Source organism: Electrophorus electricus, chromosome 11 (assembly GCF_013358815.1).
Source record: "Electrophorus electricus isolate fEleEle1 chromosome 11, fEleEle1.pri, whole genome shotgun sequence".
Classification (NCBI taxonomy): Eukaryota; Metazoa; Chordata; class Actinopteri; order Gymnotiformes; family Gymnotidae; genus Electrophorus; species Electrophorus electricus.
The window spans coordinates 14,888,793-14,908,721 of NC_049545.1; the positions used below are offsets into that span (position 1 = coordinate 14,888,793).

A 19,929-nucleotide genomic window follows, 5' to 3' on the forward strand; every position below is an offset into this window, starting at 1 on the left:
CAATAAGCTGATGAGTACCAAAAACATAAAACACAGGCACTAAAACACGTATTATTACCACAATCTCTCACTATACCTGACAAAAGGGGCTTGGCGAATATTGGACAGCAGACTGTTCCATAGTCTCAGAGGATTCATCAAAACAGGTTGTCATTTTGATGAATCATGTGATAGCCACACCAGCTCTGTTCATGTTTTTTTTTTTTTTTTTTTTACTTGGAGCTTACAAATCTTTTCTTGAATCGCTTGAAAGGTGTGGTTCAGCAAAAAATAGTATAAGCTGGTTTTCCTGCACCTATACAGAATGCCAGTTATGGCAGGCATGCAGCAATGTATAATGGTTCTATAGGCACTGTCAGCTTTTCCATTTCTCTGTTGTGGGAAATGGTTTGAATTATTGACTGAGCTAAAATATAAGATATAAAAGGATAAAATAGAGAATATTTGTTTTAATGCAGTCATCAGAGTAATTATTTCTACCTGTATCACATGATAGCATTACCAGACTGCACTATTCTTCAAGGTGTATAAGATCTCTTATCAAGCAGTGCACTCACTGTAGTAATGAGATAGAGAGAGCTAGAGAGGGAGAGGAAGGAAACAAAAGAACCTTTAACATTTTGTCTCTCTCTAATTTAAATTGCACTCCTGGCGCATTGAATTCAGTCTTTTCTCTTTTTGCTGGTGCAATTTAGCAAATAAACTATTCACAACATATACAATTCACACAAATTAGACTGTAGTGTATAATTAATGAACCTTGGGCAAAGCCTTCTTTGTTATGCACTATAGAGCTTGTAAGATTTTTGCCCCAAATACACTGTCAGATCAATAATGCTGAATCAATAATGCTGAATTGCTGCTTGTAGCTGCTTGTAGCTCTCTCACCTCTGAAATCAGGAAACCTAATGGCTCTGAATAGGTTAAACTTGCAGGACATTGGGTTGGCATCACGATTCTCATCGTATGTATGACAAACACTAGAGACTAATGGTGCTAGGCCTGGGGTTGGTTCTAGCCCTGGGGTCAGTGCTCGGCCTGGAGTTGGTTCTAGGCCTAGGGTCGGTGCCAGGACTCAGCCCTTGCTCCAGTGCAGGGGGGCTAACAGGCCAAGGGAATGCGGGTCTGCCCATGGACTGCAGGCTTCTCTGCTATTTTGGATGCACAGCTGTGTCTGGGGGATGAAGAGGGACAAGGGTCTGGGTAAATGTGGGTCAGCGAGGCGGCGCTAGGTGACTTCAGTGCCGTGGTATTCAGGACTGGATGCCCCCTGAGCTGTGTAGAGTGAGGCTGTGGTGAGCGGCCTGAAAATAAGCTTTCTGTCATTAGCCAGCAGCTAGCTTAGGTATTACTGAATGGGGATGGAAAATGGAATCTGACAGTATAATTATATGTAGGTCAGTCAGAGCTAATGTGGCTAACAATGAAACAAAGGTGCTGTCAGTTAGAATGATTATGCTGGTAACATTCTAGTGCCTGTGAATGATGTTGGACAATGCTGCAACCAAACTATGCTAACATGACTTGCATTTAAGATAACAATACTGCTGACAGTTTGCATGTTTACTTGTAAAATTTGTTCTAAAGAACAGAATCTAAAATCTCAGCGGATTCAGAACTGTGCACAGGGTGCATATTCAGATCTAATATCTGTGGGTGCTGGCCAAATGAGAACAGGTTTAACCTCATTAGAGTGTGGAGATATGTTTGAACTAGAATTTTTTAGAAAACAGGAAAGAAAATATGCTTGAGGTTAACAGTTGATTCAGATTTGGCTTTGTTGTTTTTACTAGGTTTATGGAGAAAACTGTTAAATCGTATCCTGGATTAGACAAATTTCAAATACATTGTCAGTGATATTTATGATATGTCTTGTCTTACATTACTGTCACAAATAATGTTTGTCAACAGAGCAGAAAATTATTATTATTATTATTATTATTATTATTATTATTATTCACTGTGTAAATATTATACCTGTGTGTTCCAGGTACGAAAGCATGTAAATGACCTATATGAGGATTTACGAGATGGACATAACCTGATTTCACTACTGGAGGTGCTGTCTGGTGACACACTGGTAAGTATAACTGTCAAAAGTAACCGTTGCTTCGATGAACATGTCCATATTTGCTTTATGGTATATCGTAAGTGCCTTCAACATGCTGTATATTAACTTGTTATATTTTCATCAAGCGTTAGGAATATAATAGTTCTTTTATGCTCTTGAATCAGACTGCACTTTCTGGTGGTAACCACACAATGCTTTAAGGGCCAGCACAGTAGCGTCAGTAGTTGCAACAGCCCACATGTGAATCTCACTAAAATGAAACTCCCTTTACACAGTATTGCTAACTTGCTACACCTTCTGAGACTGACACTTGACCATTTGTTCCTAATAGCTGTAGTGCATCTAACAATGCATTGAAAGTGTTTAAATTCATAAATTCATTCTTTCATACACTGCACATTACATAACACTGTGACCTAAGATTTCTTGATTGGGGAATGTTGTTTTGTGTTTCAACCATAGTTTGTCTGTTTGTCTATGCACTGCATCTATTAATTAATTTATTTATTTATTTATTTTTGGTTTTTATAAGTTTTACAGACAAAAGTACCATTCTGACAATAAGGTTTGCTGCAGCTTTGCTGGAAGCAAAAGATTCTTCTTTCTGAAACAGTGTTTTCTGTATTCATAAGTCGTTTATACTGTTTGGCATCACATGCAGCTTCGATGCATCAACTGTGTAATGACTGCCCAGTGTTCTACCAGTTATGTTCTGTATAAACTCTGCTTAAAAATGTACACTGCCTGGCCAAAAAAAAGGTCACACACTCCAATATTTCGTTGGACTGCCTTTAGCTTTGATTATGGTACGCATTCGCTGTGGCATCGTTTCCACAAGGTTTCCAAAAGCTTCTGCAATGTCACAACATTTATTTCTGTCCAGAGTTGCATTAATTTTTCCCCAAGATCTTGAGATTTGGACTACTGCGTAAAGTCTTCTTGAGCACATCCCAAAGATTCTCAATGGGGTTCAGGTCTGGACTCTGTGGTGGACAATCCATGTGTGAAAATGATGTCTCATGCTCCCTGAACCACTCTTTCACAGTTTGAGCCCAATGAATCCTGGCATTGTCATCTTGGAATATCCCCTTGCCATCATGGAAGAAAAAATCCATTGTTAGAATAACCTGGTCATTCAGTATATGCAAGTAGTCAGCTGACCTCATTCTTTGGGCACATAACGTTGCTGAACCTAGACCTGACCAACTGTAGCAACCCCAGATCATAGCAGTGCCCCCACAGGCTTGTATAGTAGGCACTAGGCATGATGGGTGCATCACTTCAGCTGCCTCTCTTCTTACCCTGATGCGCCCATCACTCTGGAACATGGTAAATCTGGACTCCTCAGCCCACATGGCCTTCTTCCATTGCTCCAGAGTCCGATCTTTATGCTCCCTAGTAAATTTAAGCCATTTTTGCCAGTTAGCCTCACTAACAAGTGGTTTTCTTAAGGCAACACAGCTGTTTGGTCCCAATTCCTTGAGTTCCCTTCACATTGTGCATGTGAAAATGCTCTTACTTTCACTATTAAACATATCCCTGAATTCTACTGATGTTTTTCTACGATTTGATTTCACCACATGTTTAAGTGATCGCCGATCACGATCATTCAAAATTTTTTTCTGACCACATTCCTTCCTTGAAGATGATGTTTCCCCACTGTCCTTCCACTTTTTAATAATGCGTTGGACAGTTCTTAACCCGATTTTGTTAGTTTCAGCAATCTCCTTAGATGTATTCTCTGCTTGATGCATGCAAATAATTTGACCCTTCTGAAACAGATTAACATCTGTTCCACGACCACAGGATGTGTCTTTCCACATGGTTGTTTAACAAATGAGAAGCTACTCACTGCATCAGTTAGGGTTAAATAACTTGTTGCCATCTGAAACATAATCACCCATGCAGTAATTAATGGGAATCCAATGGGAAGTGCTTACCTATTTGCTTAGTTAAATCCAGGTGGTGACCTTTTTTTGGCCAAGCAGTGTATTTCAGTTTATGCCAGCATTGAAGGTGTTTGAAGTAGCCGGGTTACCAAATTGTTCATTCTTTTATAATATTTGCTCACAGACATTGATATTTCTTAGTTCTGGATATATAAGGTGCTGTATATTAAGGGTGTCTCAGAAGTTCATAAGAATCTACATATAAGGTCTAATTATGTATGACTTATTGCAGTGATTGCATCCAGCACCAGTAGTTTTGCATTTAGATTGCTCTTGAATCATTTGAATAAACTGTGTGCAGTTAATGCTTATTCTTAATGCTCTCACCAGTGGCCATTAGCTCTTGAGAAAATAGGCCTACATAGTTATTTCTGATCATTAAAAATAAGACCTCAAATATGTTAAATATGTTTAATCAGTCTTTTTTTTTTTTTAAATCAAGCAGGTCATTAAACTGCTGGTTAGATTAGTGATCTGCCAAAAAAAGAGAAATAGCTCTTAGAATTCCCCAGTAACTCTAACTGTAACTCCAGATATGTGTCATTTTAAATCTGTATGCGCTTCCTACATTGCCCTAAGCCTGTTCCAATTTAAAAACCAAAAAGGCCACCCCACCTGAGAGCTCTTCAGAATTGTTTTCTTTTGTTTACTCCATGTTTTCTCTTTCCTATCTTCCCTGCTCTTTCTCTCCCTCCTTCTCTTCTGTCTTTCTCTCTTTCTCTGTTCATCACTCCTTATTTGTCTACCTGTCTCTGCACTCCCTCTGTGTGTGTGTGTGTGTGTGTGTGTGTGTGTGTGTGTGTGTGTCTGTGTGTGTGTGTCTGTGTGTGTGCCTCTCTTTCGCTCTCGCTTGCATTCTCACGGGCAAGCCGAGGGAGCGCGAATTTCTGAAGACATTGCGATTGGTGAGTGCCGGAGCATGTGCAGTTGAGCGGCATGGACGTGTGCGGGATGATGATGATGAGGATAAGGGGGTAGGTGTGGTCACCTGCACTACCCCACCTCAGTAACAGCACTAACTGTTGGTGTGTGGTGACAGTTAATCAGTGTGCCAAAACTAGGAAGCTTGACTTCTCGTGGACTGTAGAAATATAGTCAGTGTCTAAGACTTTGTCTTCAGAGATAAATAAATACCATGTGCTGTGTTGTTTGAATAGGGCCTCTGCATTTGGCGGGGTTGCCATGGAGTGCTTTAGAATGTGAGCTTGGCCTCTGTGTTCTTGACAAAAAAAAAAGCACTGAGAACTAATGACCTGGCTGAAATTCCTAGTGCTTCACTGATCATTATTCATGAGGATGGCATTACCTATGAAGCCTTACTTTTGAATTCATACATTTTTTTCCCCATTTTTAGTACCATATAAGTTTACTTACTGCCTATATTTCAGTCATCCATATTGCGCACTGGAATTAAGTCAAAGCCTTTAGTTCTAGCCTATGTGGTTTGTTGCAACAAACACAGACCTGCTGCAACAGTATGCGTATTCGTTTATCATCCATCACGTGCTCAGTTGCATTATAGCCTAGAGTATGTTATCCATCTACACTATGCAAAGTTTTGGTTTTGAAAAGGAGTTATTAGAACTGTGGCCAGAATTAAGGTATATCCTTCCTCTGTAGGTTTCTCTTCATCTGATCACTGTATTCTCATGCATCGTTCTCCATCTGATTGCTTGACTGCCTCATGCTATACACCAGGTGCTCTCTGGTAGTCCTGTCCCAGGTGCCTGGCTTTCGGCTCCCACAAACCATCATGCAGCTTTGCGTTTGACCCATCATTCAGGTCCAGCATCGCAGGACTTAATGTTGTATAAGCACCTCCAGAAGTGCCAGTTTTCAGGACGTTTGTGAGAAGGTCTCCCATTCAGAGAAACCGAAACTCTGAAAAGGAATTTCCACTGCTTTCCACTGCTGTTTTATGTAATAAACCTGTTCTGTGGTATGTAATTTGCGGATCTGCTTAGCAATCACATTGGACCTTTTTTCCCCATGATGTCCAACCCCCCCGCCCACACACACACACACACACACACACACACACACACACACACACACACACACACACACACACACACACACACACACACACACACACACACACACACACACACACACACACACACACACAAAAAGATGATCAGCCTTCCTTTCTGTTCCATCGATTTCCATGAGCACTGATTTGTAGCTTTAACCCTCAGGGCTGACTCTCTTTCTCTCCCCTGCAGCAGGCTATAAAACAGGCAGGGCCCTCCTGCTACTGAGGACGTGGTGAGTGTGTGGTGCTGAGAGCATGGCTGTCTGAAAGTGATATAAACTTATGTGTCCCCTGCCTTGCTCGTCCCCCCTCCCTCCTGCAGCCTCGGGAAAAAGGCCGCATGCGCTTCCACAGGCTCCAGAACGTACAGATCGCACTGGACTACTTAAAAAGGCGGCAGGTGGGACTAAACCCTGTAGGGGCCTTTATACCTCTGTAGCACTTCTATTAGCAGTTTCTCCTGTCATTTTACCAAGTATTTAAAATAGGATAGAGAAACAAATGGACATTAAATATCAGTGTAATTAGTAATTTTGTCACCAGTGTAGAAACTCATATTCCCTGTGATGGTGTCAGGTGGTTAATCACTGTGGCCTAGTGCTGATGAGAAAATGGATTCGTTGAGACATGACATCACTGATAGGGATCTGAATAAGACAAAGAAGGGGCCTAAATCTTGCATAAGTCTTCAAGAAGTCCCCTAATTTGCAGAAATGTCCTCCTAGTTATTAAGCAATCAGTGTCCAGTTTACTTTCATTCTTGGCCGTACTGACAAGTTTATTGTTTCAGTGACTTCAAGACAATAAACCAGAGCAGTAATGAACTGCTGTAAAGCAAGATGATGTCAGATTTAACATAATTAATGACTTATCCTGAATTTCTGAGAAATTATAGTTAAAGCACGTCACTTCAATTCCAATAAAGTACTCTGATTTAGGATTCTTAAAATGTCAGATTTGTTTGAAAAAATAGTTTTTTAAGGAAAAGCATGGACATTATTTGTTATGTCATTATTGTCTGAAATGTATTGTTTTTAGTTGAACAAAGCTTGTGTTGCACATTAACAACAACAAAAACAAAAAAACATTTAATGGATAAGCATTCATTCAAAGGATCCATTGTTCTGAATAAATGTTCTAGTGTCTAATTTCTTCTGTCTTTTGGTTCCCTCTTCTGGTTGTTAACAGACAGTAACAAATAACAGTAACAATTACTCAAAATAATTAAAAATCACCTGCGACAAAGTTACAAATTGGCACGTACTTTAGAATTTTTTTAAATATGAGTATTAATGGTCATCATACTAAAAACTCAAGGAGTGTATTTTCAGGGAATATTAGATAGATGCCTTCATAGTGATGTCTCACTGGGAGATATGATTACTTGTCAAAACCGTCACAGATTATCATAGTCAAGTATAAGTAATGACACTGTGTTCTGATGGTTTTGCTCCTTGCACTTTGATATGGCAGATTATTTCTATAAAGTATAACCAAGACTTAGTTTAAAATATTTGGCAATATAGATTACAAATAGATTACACAGGAGAAATTAATTAATAATGCCATATATATCAGTTCTAGGCAGGGTTATGGTTTACATGTATTGGATCTGCTGCCTTTTTCCTAATGAAGATTTTAATAAAAGAAAATGTGGAATGCAGATACATGACAGGACCATTTGCATGTAATCTGAGATCATTACATTTTTCAGGTATTGAAAAATGCCTACATCTAATATATGTATGAATAATTAACCTTATGAATTAATTTTTCCTGCATGATCTACTTATAATCTGTTTTATAAATTATTCCAAAATTCTAGTTCAGTTTAAGAGAAATAATATGCCATGATACTATACCTGCACATTTTTAATCTCCATTTTTAATAATGTTCAGTGCATTTTCTAAAACTGTTATTGCGTTACTCAACCCATTACCCTTCCCACAGGTGAAATTAGTGAACATCAGAAATGATGACATCACCGATGGCAACCCAAAGCTTACATTGGGATTAATATGGACCATTATTCTGCACTTTCAGGTCAGTCAGAATTATTTCACCTTTATCTGCTTGTTAAGCAGCCATTGGTTCCAGAATGTTCCTTTCATTGTTCCGTTTTGCTTGAGATTCTCTTACTAGTTTTAATGATATTACAAAGGCTTCCCTTTCTGGCTCTGAAGTATTGGCTGAGAAAACACGAATACATACTGCTGAGGATAAAAAGTGACTACCACAGTATGTGTTTTGTTTTAAATTTTGTATTTCATTTTCTGACCTGATAAACCTATTAGAAGAACCAGTAAGATGACATGATAAATAAATTGTTTTTGTCATTTTAGGGGATTAATAAGTATGACAACAAATGTCGTCTTACTACTTTTAATGCTGTTCTGATAATGCAGTTTACCTTTTGACCACAAGAGGTCAAACCTGCCATATGGTCTTTCATGCTGCGAACAACCTGGGTTGAAAACCGTACCAAATAAGAAATGTCATCATAGCACTTGTTGTGCCATATAACTGTTTTCATGGGATTAAACATTATTCACATTGTTTTGTTCTTGTCCAGGTTTTCATATACACTGTCGGTGGTGTAATATGTGCAGTAGTTTCATACATTGTGCTTATGTGGCTATTCTCTTATGATGCCATTGTGATTACCTCCTGCAAGTACAAGGGGCTGAATAAAAATGAGCAGGCCTAATTTACTGTATATCTCCTTTATGTCTTTGCCTGCAGGAACATTCCATGTCATGAATTACTGTGGTGTGCTAACATGTATGTTGAGGGATCTGATTGCATTTTTCTTGACTATGCTGTGTGATTGATATATTCAGTTCATGCTGTGCTTAGCAGTTACTTGGAAATAGTTCATTATTTTTTTCCATGTAGATTATATTTCTCAGTTATGAATGCTGTTTATGTGTTTAAAGTGTTCTGTTCTCTGGATGATTTTGTCAAGCCATCTGCCTCTGTATTTGAGGGATCTGACGATGCCGATCACATCACTTCAGAACAAAGTCTTTAAGTTCCTATACTATGTGCTTCTCCAACCTGATGTATGATGGATGCAGACAAATGTGTAGTAGCACAGATTGTCTCTCTTTTTTCTGGAGAGGATATGTTGTCACCTGCTGGTGTAGTGCCAGTGCAGGGTTTTTACCAGAGTTGAGGGGAGGTGATGGCTGGACACATTTCTGCTGTCCTCACTGTGCTGCTGCAGGCTAACCAAGCATGATCACAAGCCCATGCTGTCATCAGGATATCAAGTCTGATTCAGGGGAGGTTGGGGGTTGTGTTTAGAGTGCGTGAATCCATTTTGTTACTGGTTTGCAAGACATTCTGTATTATATGTCCTGCTTTTGCATTACTTTAGATGTTTCTCTGTCTGTCTGCCCATTTCTCTCTCTCTCTCTGTCTCTTTGTCCTTCTGAGGCTGATGCTATGTTATTAATATCCCGAGTTCGGGTGACTCTGTGAAAGAATAATATCTGCGTTCGCTCTCCGCATCCTGACTGAAGGGCACAGAGATTCGGTAGTAGATTCCGGCAGGCAGTTGACAGGAATGCTCGATTGCATTCCTTTTCCCAGACTACACTGAGGACCTAGCCTTCCTGCTGGCCCACAGCTGATAAATCCTCTATTTGGAGTCTTTTGAGGCAGGTCCAAAAATATGGATGGTGAAAAAAACAAAAAGTACCCACTAATATGTGGGTGTGGTATAAAAAGGCGCTTTATCATTTTTGGGCTCATAAACCATGTTGACAGGTAGCGTGGGGTGATGTGTGCTAGCACCTGCCCCTGTCACTCTCACGCGAGCCGTTAGGCATGAGACGCTAGTGGCTGTGGGCCTGTTGCCTCTTGACTCTGCAGATGTGGATCTGCCCCACTCAGATGTTTTCAACGACTCTGCCTGGTTTGTAGCTCCTTAGCCGATGTCAGAATCCAGCTATGGCTTGGCATGTTTTTGAAGTATAATCATATTTTCTTTCTTTGTTTTCTTGTATTTGAATCCTGAGCTAATTATATTTAATGATTATTATTGACAGTCTAAGCATTTTGATTCTTAGCCAGTTCAGCACTCTCCAAGTCCTACGTATAGCTCAACAATTGGGGGTAGGGGTAGGGGTGCTTTGCGCACTTTGTGAACTTTGTCTGAGGTGTGTAGATCTGCTGCTCTTTCTTTTTGAATCATTACCCATGCCCTGAGTGTTCCAACATGCGTGAAATCTGTCTCTTTAGACCACAAAGATTCTTTAAGATGTTTTTAGCTTGTGGGTGGGTGGTGGAATGATGTTACTCTTTTCTTCTGATTTCAATGAATAAAGGGTGTACGTAAGGTATAATTTCATGTTTCCACAGATAACAATATTACAAAAGATTCTATTTCTTCTCTACACTGCTGCTAAACCATAAAACAGCAACTGCTGCTCAGTTAATTAAATAACTGTAAAATCTATAAAAGTTAATTTAGTTAATCATAGGACTTCAATTACACCCTTTCCCTTTGATATCATGACATAATTTTATGTTATTGCTGTACTGTTGTAGAACTAAATAATTTCTATATGTTAGTGTTTTACTGCTTATCTTCCAGGGATTTCAGATCACAGATTATGTTGCATAAGATCTAGACAGGGCAGTTGAAGGGCTGTGTTCAATCCCATTATTTTGTATATGGGTTAAAATGATAAACTGGGAGAAAGACCATGTGCTAGAAAAGGTTTTTAAAAAGGTTCCATGTCAGTGATCTTTCTTGTTGTTTAATCTTTAATTTTCATACTGCTGTAGCCCCTGTGGGACTGTGGAGCACTAAAGTACATAAAGCTATTGACTTTGACTCTGGTGCGAAGTCAGTCCAAAGAAAACGTCACTGACTAGTATTAAAGCCATGTGACACTTTATTTTTAGTTTTGTTGTGTCATGGAATTATTTTCACTATTTCAAAAACTAGTCACCAGTGACCTCTATAGCAGTTTCTCTTTATTGGTGCATTTAAAAAGATTCCCTGCATCTTTCTATACAAATAACAGCTCAAACAATCTATTAATTTATTTTAATTTGCCCTATTTGTTCATAAATACATGGAATAACATGTAATACGTAAAGCACCCTTTTTAGTCTTTGCACTAGATTTAAGAACAAATAGAGAGACCGTTGTCATGCGGGGACACCTTGGCCAATGGTGTACTTGTCAAGACAGCTGTGCTGTCCTGTTATATTTAAAGCCCACATGACAGGCCACCATCCTCCGCGGCCGGTACGTGCTATGTGATCGGCTCAATTTGCTGAGCAGTGCTTTCGGAGGCGGAATACTGCAATCAGAAGCCATTAGGCCATGAACGGAATATGAAGCACTCTTCTCGCCTTACACCCTCCCACCCCCAGCCTCCTGGCCCTCTCCAAACCTGTGACCACCAACACATGGAGCAGCTGAGGGAAGCTCAACACTGGCAGGGCAGAGAAAGAGAGCAGACTGGGATGGCCTCCCAGCAGGGGGCGCTGGCACTCATTGAGCCACAGTGCTCTCCCTGGCACGTTGCCTTCATGATGTTTGTTTTGGATTAGCAGGGCAAAGGGAGCGGTTTCAAAGGTCAACAGGGACTCCAGCGTGTCGGCAACAAGCCGAGAGCGCCATGACGTGAGAGACTGGGAAAGGGAACGTGAGCTCTGTAACGTGTCACCGGAGCACACAAGACATAGACTAAGAAGCTTCACTGCTCAGACCGGCTGCTTGGATGGCCAGTGAGTTTTAGCAGTAAGCTGCTTGTCACCAGATGCCTTTCAAATAACAACAAAATGACATGGCTGCTTTTTCCCAGAACAAGGGAACTCTTGAGCTTCGTGGATTTTCTGGTGTGTGTGTGTGAAGAAATCAACATTGTTGGGCTCTGTTGGAGTTTTACGAGAATCAGCATGTGTGAGTGAGAAAAATGGGAAACGCATGCGGATGTGTGAGGGGCCCTAAGGAGGAGTGCTACGCTGATCCTACAAAAGCGCCACTTAACCCCGCACCCAAAGATCTCCGGGGCCGCCGTTTCTTCCAGAGAAGGAAGAGGAGGAAACATGGAGAGCTTCATCCCAACAACTCTGTGAGCAGCCACAGAGCGCAAGACAGCTCCCAGACTGAGAGAGTTTGTGATGCCACGGGGCAGAATTCCCACAGTCACACAGATACTCCACACCCAGAGCAGGCTGAAGTTTCAAGACCTAGAAGAGGCAGCAACAGCCACAGCGTTTATATTGGAGTGGTTCCCGTGTTCAGAATTGGCAGGAAATTGGGTGCCCAATGGTTGAACAGAAGCTGCCCATCCATAGAGCAAAACCTCCACAGAGTGGCAAAGCGCTCAAAATGTATTGATGCAAAAGAGCGGCTGTTACAAAAGAGGCTACTTCGGAGGAAGCTGCAGAGGGCAGTGAGTTTTGGTGCGCTGGAGCATACGCTCCGGACATTGGGGGGGTATGACTCCCATAGAGGCTGTACGGATCACGAGCTGGAGAATGTGAAGGGGCCCACCAGGATTATATGTGATGGCCATGTGCACAGGAAGAGGAGGAAGGTCAATTCATGCTCTGGAGGATCAATTTCCCAGGATTCCCTGGCCATTGTCCAAAAAAAGTCTGCTTACCCTAAACAATGTGAGGTAAATTAAGCATTGAGTCAATCCATTTTAAGCTTATTTTCAGTTTTTTATTGTGATAGCAATGGGAAACATTTTGACAAGAGAAGATATGTAATGTTTTCAAAATATCTCTTGTACTTGGTTTGGCAGCCGCTTGCTCCAGAGCTATTTTGGTGTGTTTGAATCTTCTGTTCTCCCTTAACAGTAGTCTAAAAACTTTGAACTTTCAGTTTCTGACTGGCAAGCTATAATTAATGGCTCGTAGATGCATACTGAGTTTACCTAAATGTCAGTATGTGTAATTATTACAGACAGTTTCAAACTGTTCATTACCACTAAACCTCTAACTTCAATGTGTTGTGGTACTGTGTGAGGCATCCACCTCAGAGCCTATTCTGAGTGCTACAGATAGGTTTGGTCACTGGTGCTTAGTCATGTAAGAAGATCACTAATGAGCTGTTGAACCATGAAGATCTAAATCAACTGCTAATCTCCATTACTTAACTTGATGTACTTAAGCGCTTTTAAAAAAGATCTTTGTTCCAGCATAAATTGATAAAATAACTGGTGAATTTAAGATGTAGTATACTATGAACATTCTGATCTGTGTCCTAAAATACGTTTTGCCCAGCATGCAGTTATATTTTAGTAAAGTATCCCAATTATTGTAATTAATGCCTAATCAGTTTATATAATGCAGTCTCTATTAATATTTGAATCTTCTGTTGTGCCAAAAGTTTTGAAAAAGTCCACATTGATTCATTTTCCTGTTTAAGGGGTCTTTATATTCAGACTTTTCTAATCAGAGACTTTGGACTTTTGGATTGGTCTGTGTAAATAAATACCATGAGTAAAAAAGCACAAATCAAAACAGTGCTTCTAAGTCTATGGGAGTGGACAACAGCTCAGTGCACAATTGACTAAACTACTGTTCTCATATTGCGTTGAATAAATACATTTTTGTTAACACTTTGTTTATAAGCTCAGCAACCGTTAAAAGAAAATTTAGTGTGAAACTTATAAAACAGCACCACACCTTGTGATTCTTTATTTTAATAACAAAGATGGTGGACATCAGCTGTTGAGATAACTGTTAGGGAGTTACTGTTTACTTTCATTCGGTGTTATTGATGTGGGGAAGTGTAGCTTTGTTTGTTTGTTTGTTTTTATTTGTTTGGTGTTTTAGAGGTTAATTGTCAGCAATAAAGGGCATTTCTTAGACATTCAGACGTTTCCTCAACCATCTGTCAGGTTAACAACAATAATAACAGCAGGTAGCAGGTTAATAGCAAGTTAACAACAATAATAATAACAGCAGGTTAATAACAACTGGCAGAGTCCTGACTTATGGCAGAATTAGTTTGCTATTTATAAATACATACATACTTGTGTAGTTTTGGCAGTCTGGAATTTTTTAACTTTTGAATAAATGTTTTTTCTGGCATGTTCATTTCGTTCATGTTCATTCAAATAGTGAATTGTATAAGCATTGCTGTCTGCACAGTATGGACATAGCATAAAGATTGTGAGAAGCTGTCATAAAATGTGTGAGAAGCTCATTATGAGACTAGATGCAAAGGCCTAAGCAGAATGGTATTTAATGAAAAAAAGCACAAAGCAGACAGTTAGTAATCCAAAATTCAGAAACATTCAGGCACTGTCAAAACATAATCAATCAGGCTACTATTGTCATGATTGGCCCCTTCTAGCGTCCTCTCTCCATGGTTTCCCTGTCTCGTGCCATTGTTTCATTTTCTCCATTCCTGTTCCCCTCCTTGTTTTGGTTTTTGCTGTATCATTTGTATCACCTGTCTCTTTCTGCATCTGTCTCATAATTGCTCCACATCACAACTATAGACTTGGGTGTGAAAGAAAATCATGAACTCTATATGAAAGAGAGACTTCACAAACAAACTGATTCAGGGGAAAAGAAGTGGTAGTTAATGGGTACAGGATTGGAGATAGGTGAAAGTGATGAATGGTGGGAGCTGGCATTGAGCTGATGGTCAGTAGGCCGATGAGGCAAAGTGCTGGGATGGGTCAGGATGTGTGGCTGAGGGCATGACAGAAATACTGTGAACTGATAACATATTTATTTAATGTGTTCAAGATGTGTGCATGACGTTACAAAGACATGTCAATATTTTAAGTTTACCTTTACTGTGTTCCTAAACAAGGTCAAATGAGATCGTTTTTGCTGTTTTTTTAAATTTACTTTGGGTCATATTTCGGTATGAGTCAGCAAAGCAAGCACACTATGTAACCTTTTTGTCTTTTTATGTCTGCTCTTTCTGTCCTGAAAATTAACATTTATTCATTGCTGCTCCTGATATGTTTGAGTGAAATATTCAACTGAATATATTATTGCAGGCTAAATGTTATTTGATGAAGTGAGCGACTGTGTCAGGCAATGAAATGATGGATGGATAAATAAATGAAAAGATGAGTGGAATATTTGGTAAATGATTAGTCTTTCAAAGTATTTGGCAGTATCATTTTGAAAAACATGTTCTGGCACATAGTTCTTCAGAATATTGAGATTTGAAAGTAAGTTCTGTGGGTTTCACCACATGCTTTCTTAGTGCTGGAAATGACTGATTTTATATTCAGTTACAAATGTGATTAAGGTAATAGAGGTCTTTTTTGATTCCTCTATATAGATATCAGACATCCACATTCCTGGGGAGTCAGAGGACATGACGGCCAAGGAGAGACTGCTCCTGTGGTCCCAGCAGATGACTGAGGGTTATGTTGGTGTCCACTGTGACAATTTCACTACCTCCTGGAGAGATGGAAGGCTATTCAACGCCATTATTCACAAATATAGGTAATAATCACAGATACTGTTTCTTTTTTTTTTTTTGTCATTAGCAATCATTGCTAATGCTTCAAACTAAGCTTATTCTGAAGCTACCTGGCAACTATCAGTGACTAATTTTGGTTTTACCTTTCCTTAAGTATTGAAATGATCTCCCTGACTTGATTGAACATGCATTCAGCATTCAGCAGACCTAATCAAGCAGTACCCAGTCCAATTATAACTTTCTCTCAATAATGCCCTACTTCTGTTACTACAGATAGTCACTGGATTCTCAGTAATTAGTATGTCCTAGGACATTAAGATCTGGCTTTTTATCAAGAGTAATTATAGCATGGTTTCAGAATTCAACTGACTAATCACACCTTTCCTAGTTGTTAACTTTATCTCCTGTCATGTCTTACTTTATGTTACTGTAGATAGTCATGGTACTCACAGTGGTTTGTCCTTGTGGTTTGCGTATCTTGTGTAAGTCAGTAAGCGCTGGTATTTTCCTTCTGACCTCTAATGGCTCGTCTGTGGCTGATGTCCTCTCTCTTAGAGAAACACAAGTTGACAGCAGTGGAAAGTCTTGGTCACCTCTGGCATTCCATCTGTGCTTTAACAAATTCTTAGTGCTGCATCTTTGCCTTGTCCTAGTTTTAGTACATCAGTGAGTTGATGAGGTGTTAAGTAAACAAATTACCTTGTTTATTTGCCCCCCCCCCCCCCCCCCCCCGAAATTTGGAAATATCCCTATCAAAATGAATAAATAAATTGATGATTAGTTTCAAGTTTCAAGTTTGGTTTATTTGTCACATACATAGTCATACACAGTATAACTGGCAGTGAAATGGTTTTGTGAGTGCTCTGTCCAAACATTACATTCTAAATCTGATGGTATGACATTAGATTTTAATTTTTTTGTCTTGTCTTTCTGGTCTTTCTTGCTGTAGGCCTGACCTGGTGGATATGAGCAAAGTATCAACACAGAATAGCAGATCAAACCTGGAGCATGCTTTCAGTGTGGCTGAGCAGCTGGGGGTTGCTCGGCTGCTGGACCCAGAGGGTGAGTTCATCACTCACGTTTGATCATCACTGTCTTTTTATGGTATATAGATTCTGTAGGCACCCAAATCTGCTACACTGAGAAGAAATATTGTTGTCTAGAGGTTCCTGAACAAAAGCTTTTAGAAAATGTAATCTTGGTTTTATTGATGAGAGACTGAAATAATGAGTATGCAGTCATCTTTAGTTTCATGTTTGCCAATCGTTCTCTCAACAGTGTCCATGATTTTTTGAAGGCAAATCTAAATAAAGAAATACCTAATAAACATTTGGGAGAGTCAGGAGTTTGGGAGGCTGTAATGTGGACACTTGATGCCATTTTAATTGCAGTTCTTTATGGGCTGGCATGGGTCATAATATCTTTCTTAACAGATGTGGATGTAACATCTCCGGATGAGAAGTCAGTCATTACATACGTTTCAACATTATACGATGTCTTCCCTAAAGTACCGGAGGGTGTTGAGGGCATAAATGCAAATGTAAGTTGAGACTGAAAATATATACCATGTTTACCATTTGGAAATCATATCATCAGCCTACGTCATGTTTATTTCTATTATGTAGTGGCCTGTTACTAAGGAGATGTGATTTGAGGCAAAGCTGTTTTTGTGGTATCGGGTATAATGTTAGAGCTAACACCATGACTACACTTATAAATCAAGTATGTGCCTGGTCTTATGATGATGTTCTCTGTGCTCTCTGAGCTAAAACACCTTAGTATTAGTTGCCAGTTCATTTAGAAACTGTAGGTTTGGCTAGTAAACAATAACCCTTAAAGTTTAAGCTTCATTTTGGTTATGACATTTAGCTGTTGTTTTTCACATAGTTATTTTAACTGCTCAAAACCAACACTAGTTACTTGGCAGCTTGTTTAATGTCTTATTCATATCACTTTTAAAATACTGGATAAGTGATGGAGAATTTGATTAGATAATTGTTAGATGCCAGTTTTCAGTGTATGAGTTGCTGTTTGTCTGATAGCAGCATTGTATCTATGTCTTCACACACCTGACTACACAATATTGTTGAGCATATTGTGTCAAAACATTTGCTCAAATGGCTTGCCACTGTGCTGTGTGGCTTACAAGGTGGGTAAGCCACACGGCACAATGAAAGTGTAATGTCATATAATGTTGTATAATGTCATACCATCAGATTTAGAATGTAATCATCAAGGAGTTTATTTATTTAATCAAGGAGTCATTATAAGAGTTAATTATTTTCCTTCTTTCATGGAACAGGACGTCGATGTTAAATGGGTAGAGTATCAGAACATGGTTAATTACCTCAGCCAGTGGATCAAACACAACGTGACTGTCATGTCCGACAGAAACTTCCCCAGTAATCCTGTGGAACTTAAGGTAAGACACAATGTCCTTAAATGTTATTGAACTATTTTGTAGATCTGTACCAATTCTATAGATCCATCATGCAACACACTTGTCTCTTATGTTCACATGCAAAGAAAGGCCTTGATTAATTGTTTCAAGTGTTAGATTTAGGGTTTCAACTAAACTTTCCAGGGAATTAGATCCCCAAGATTGGAGTTGGGTACCTGAGAACACAAAATGTATCTACATGGCTGCCTTTGCAATAAGAAATCCGAGATAAAAATATGCAATGGGCCACTCAGTGACAATGTATGTAACAGAAAAGAGTTCACCCTGTCATTGTGGGTTCACTGGTTCAAGCCCCGATAGTGCCACAGCCATCTGAGGCCAGGAGTCCAAGGGAGCAAAATTGGCTCTGTGCTCTGGGTGGAAGATATGGAATTACCTTGTCTCCTATCAAGTGACATCAGCCAATTGTGTATGTCTGTGCAGTCATGCTTGCTGACAAGGACAGTTAGCACTTTCCTTTGAGGTCATTGTGTTGTAGCATGGGCAGCAGCTAAAAAAGATGATGTGCTTGGCTTCACGTGTCTCCAAGGAAGCATGTGCTTGCTGCACCCTCTACAGTTGGTAGTTGTTGTAGACAGGGGAGAGCTAGCTAGCTATTTGGTGTAAGAGAATTGATTTAATGACTAAAGGAACTGCAATAAGAGAGTTCTTTGAAAAACAAAAAAAAATAGCAAGAAACTACAAAAAACCCATGACAGTATTAGAATAATAATTGCATTCAAAAGCCTGGAATGGGAAATTTCGATGTTTTGATGATGTGTATCACCAATGCTGGGTATTGGAAGCTTGGAAGACTAGGGGCAGAGAGGTTGCTCATGCTTAAGAATGTGTAGCTTCCCCTTTGTTAACAAGTATTAAAGCCTTACCAAAATTGTAGACCTCATCCTCTGGCTATCAGATGAGTTTGAAGTTGACAAGAACTGCGCTGTATTTTTGGAAAATGCTGGTGTAAGGCTTTTCCTGTAATATCTTTACCAAGAGAGAACATGCATTTAAAAACCGGCTGTAGACAAAGCTGCTGATTGGTGGTGTTCTATTTTCACAGGCACTTTATTCACAGTACCTGCATTTCAAGGAGAGAGAAATCCCACCAAAAGAGACAGAGAAGACCAAAATTAAGCATCTTTACAAAATGCTAGAGGTTGGTACTCTCCAAAAAACTGGACACACATCTTCACACTTCTTTTGCCTATAGTGCAATGAAATAATGTGAAGAAAATGTCTGAGATTTTAGGTCTGATATTTGGGGTCTGAGATGTGTTTTAATGATATGGGGTGGCAGGTATGGATCGAGTTTGGTCGCATCCAACTGCCGCAGGGCTACCATCCAAATGACGTGGAGAAGGAGTGGGGCAAGCTGATTGTGGCCATGCTGGAGCGGGAGAAGAGCCTGAGGCCAGAGGTCGACAGGTATGAGATGCCTAAGGCGCCATCCATTCTGTTTTAAATCTCAATCTGTAAAAGTCATTGACAGCACAGAATCAGAGTGGATCATTCAGACCCCATGGTGGTGATGGTGTGTGTTCATACAGCAGGGCTGAAGTATTTACTGAGGATTTCCTCCACTATACCTATGCTTGTTTGAATGTAAACGCACACGGATTGTAAAGGAGGAAAGAGGCAAATGTGGAATTGTCTTTATAGAAAAATTCTTTGCTGTATTCCTGTTAATTTATTTCAGTAGGACTTTATTATAGTATAGCACACATTTTGTCTTTAAGTCTATATTAAGATATTTAGTATAGATAAAGATATTTTTCCATCTTTTTAAGTCATTTATAAATTATTTAATTATATAATTTGTTAAACAAATCTTTTCAATTAAAAACACTTGCATTTTATACTTTTATATATAAAGCACCTCAAACAGATCTGTCTTGCCTTGTCAAGTTAAATGATATATCTCTTGAATCATCTTGCTTATGATTATGGCTAAGGCTTTACTCATTAAATGGCTTTCATTGCTTTGTATCTACTAACCT

General features: G+C 39.4%; 1 protein-coding gene across 1 annotated transcript in view; it reads left to right on the plus strand.

Moving 5' to 3' along the window:
• Positions 1–19,929, plus strand: part of dst (dystonin) — a 104,710-nt gene that overhangs the window by 19,847 nt on the left and 64,934 nt on the right. The window contains exons 6-14 of the mRNA XM_035531626.1: positions 1,991–2,080; positions 6,378–6,455; positions 8,007–8,099; positions 15,343–15,509; positions 16,436–16,548; positions 16,920–17,026; positions 17,789–17,908; positions 18,993–19,088; positions 19,230–19,357. Coding sequence (XP_035387519.1) covers positions 1,991–2,080; positions 6,378–6,455; positions 8,007–8,099; positions 15,343–15,509; positions 16,436–16,548; positions 16,920–17,026; positions 17,789–17,908; positions 18,993–19,088; positions 19,230–19,357 — 992 coding nt within the window. The remainder of the gene's footprint in view (positions 1–1,990; positions 2,081–6,377; positions 6,456–8,006; positions 8,100–15,342; positions 15,510–16,435; positions 16,549–16,919; positions 17,027–17,788; positions 17,909–18,992; positions 19,089–19,229; positions 19,358–19,929) is intronic.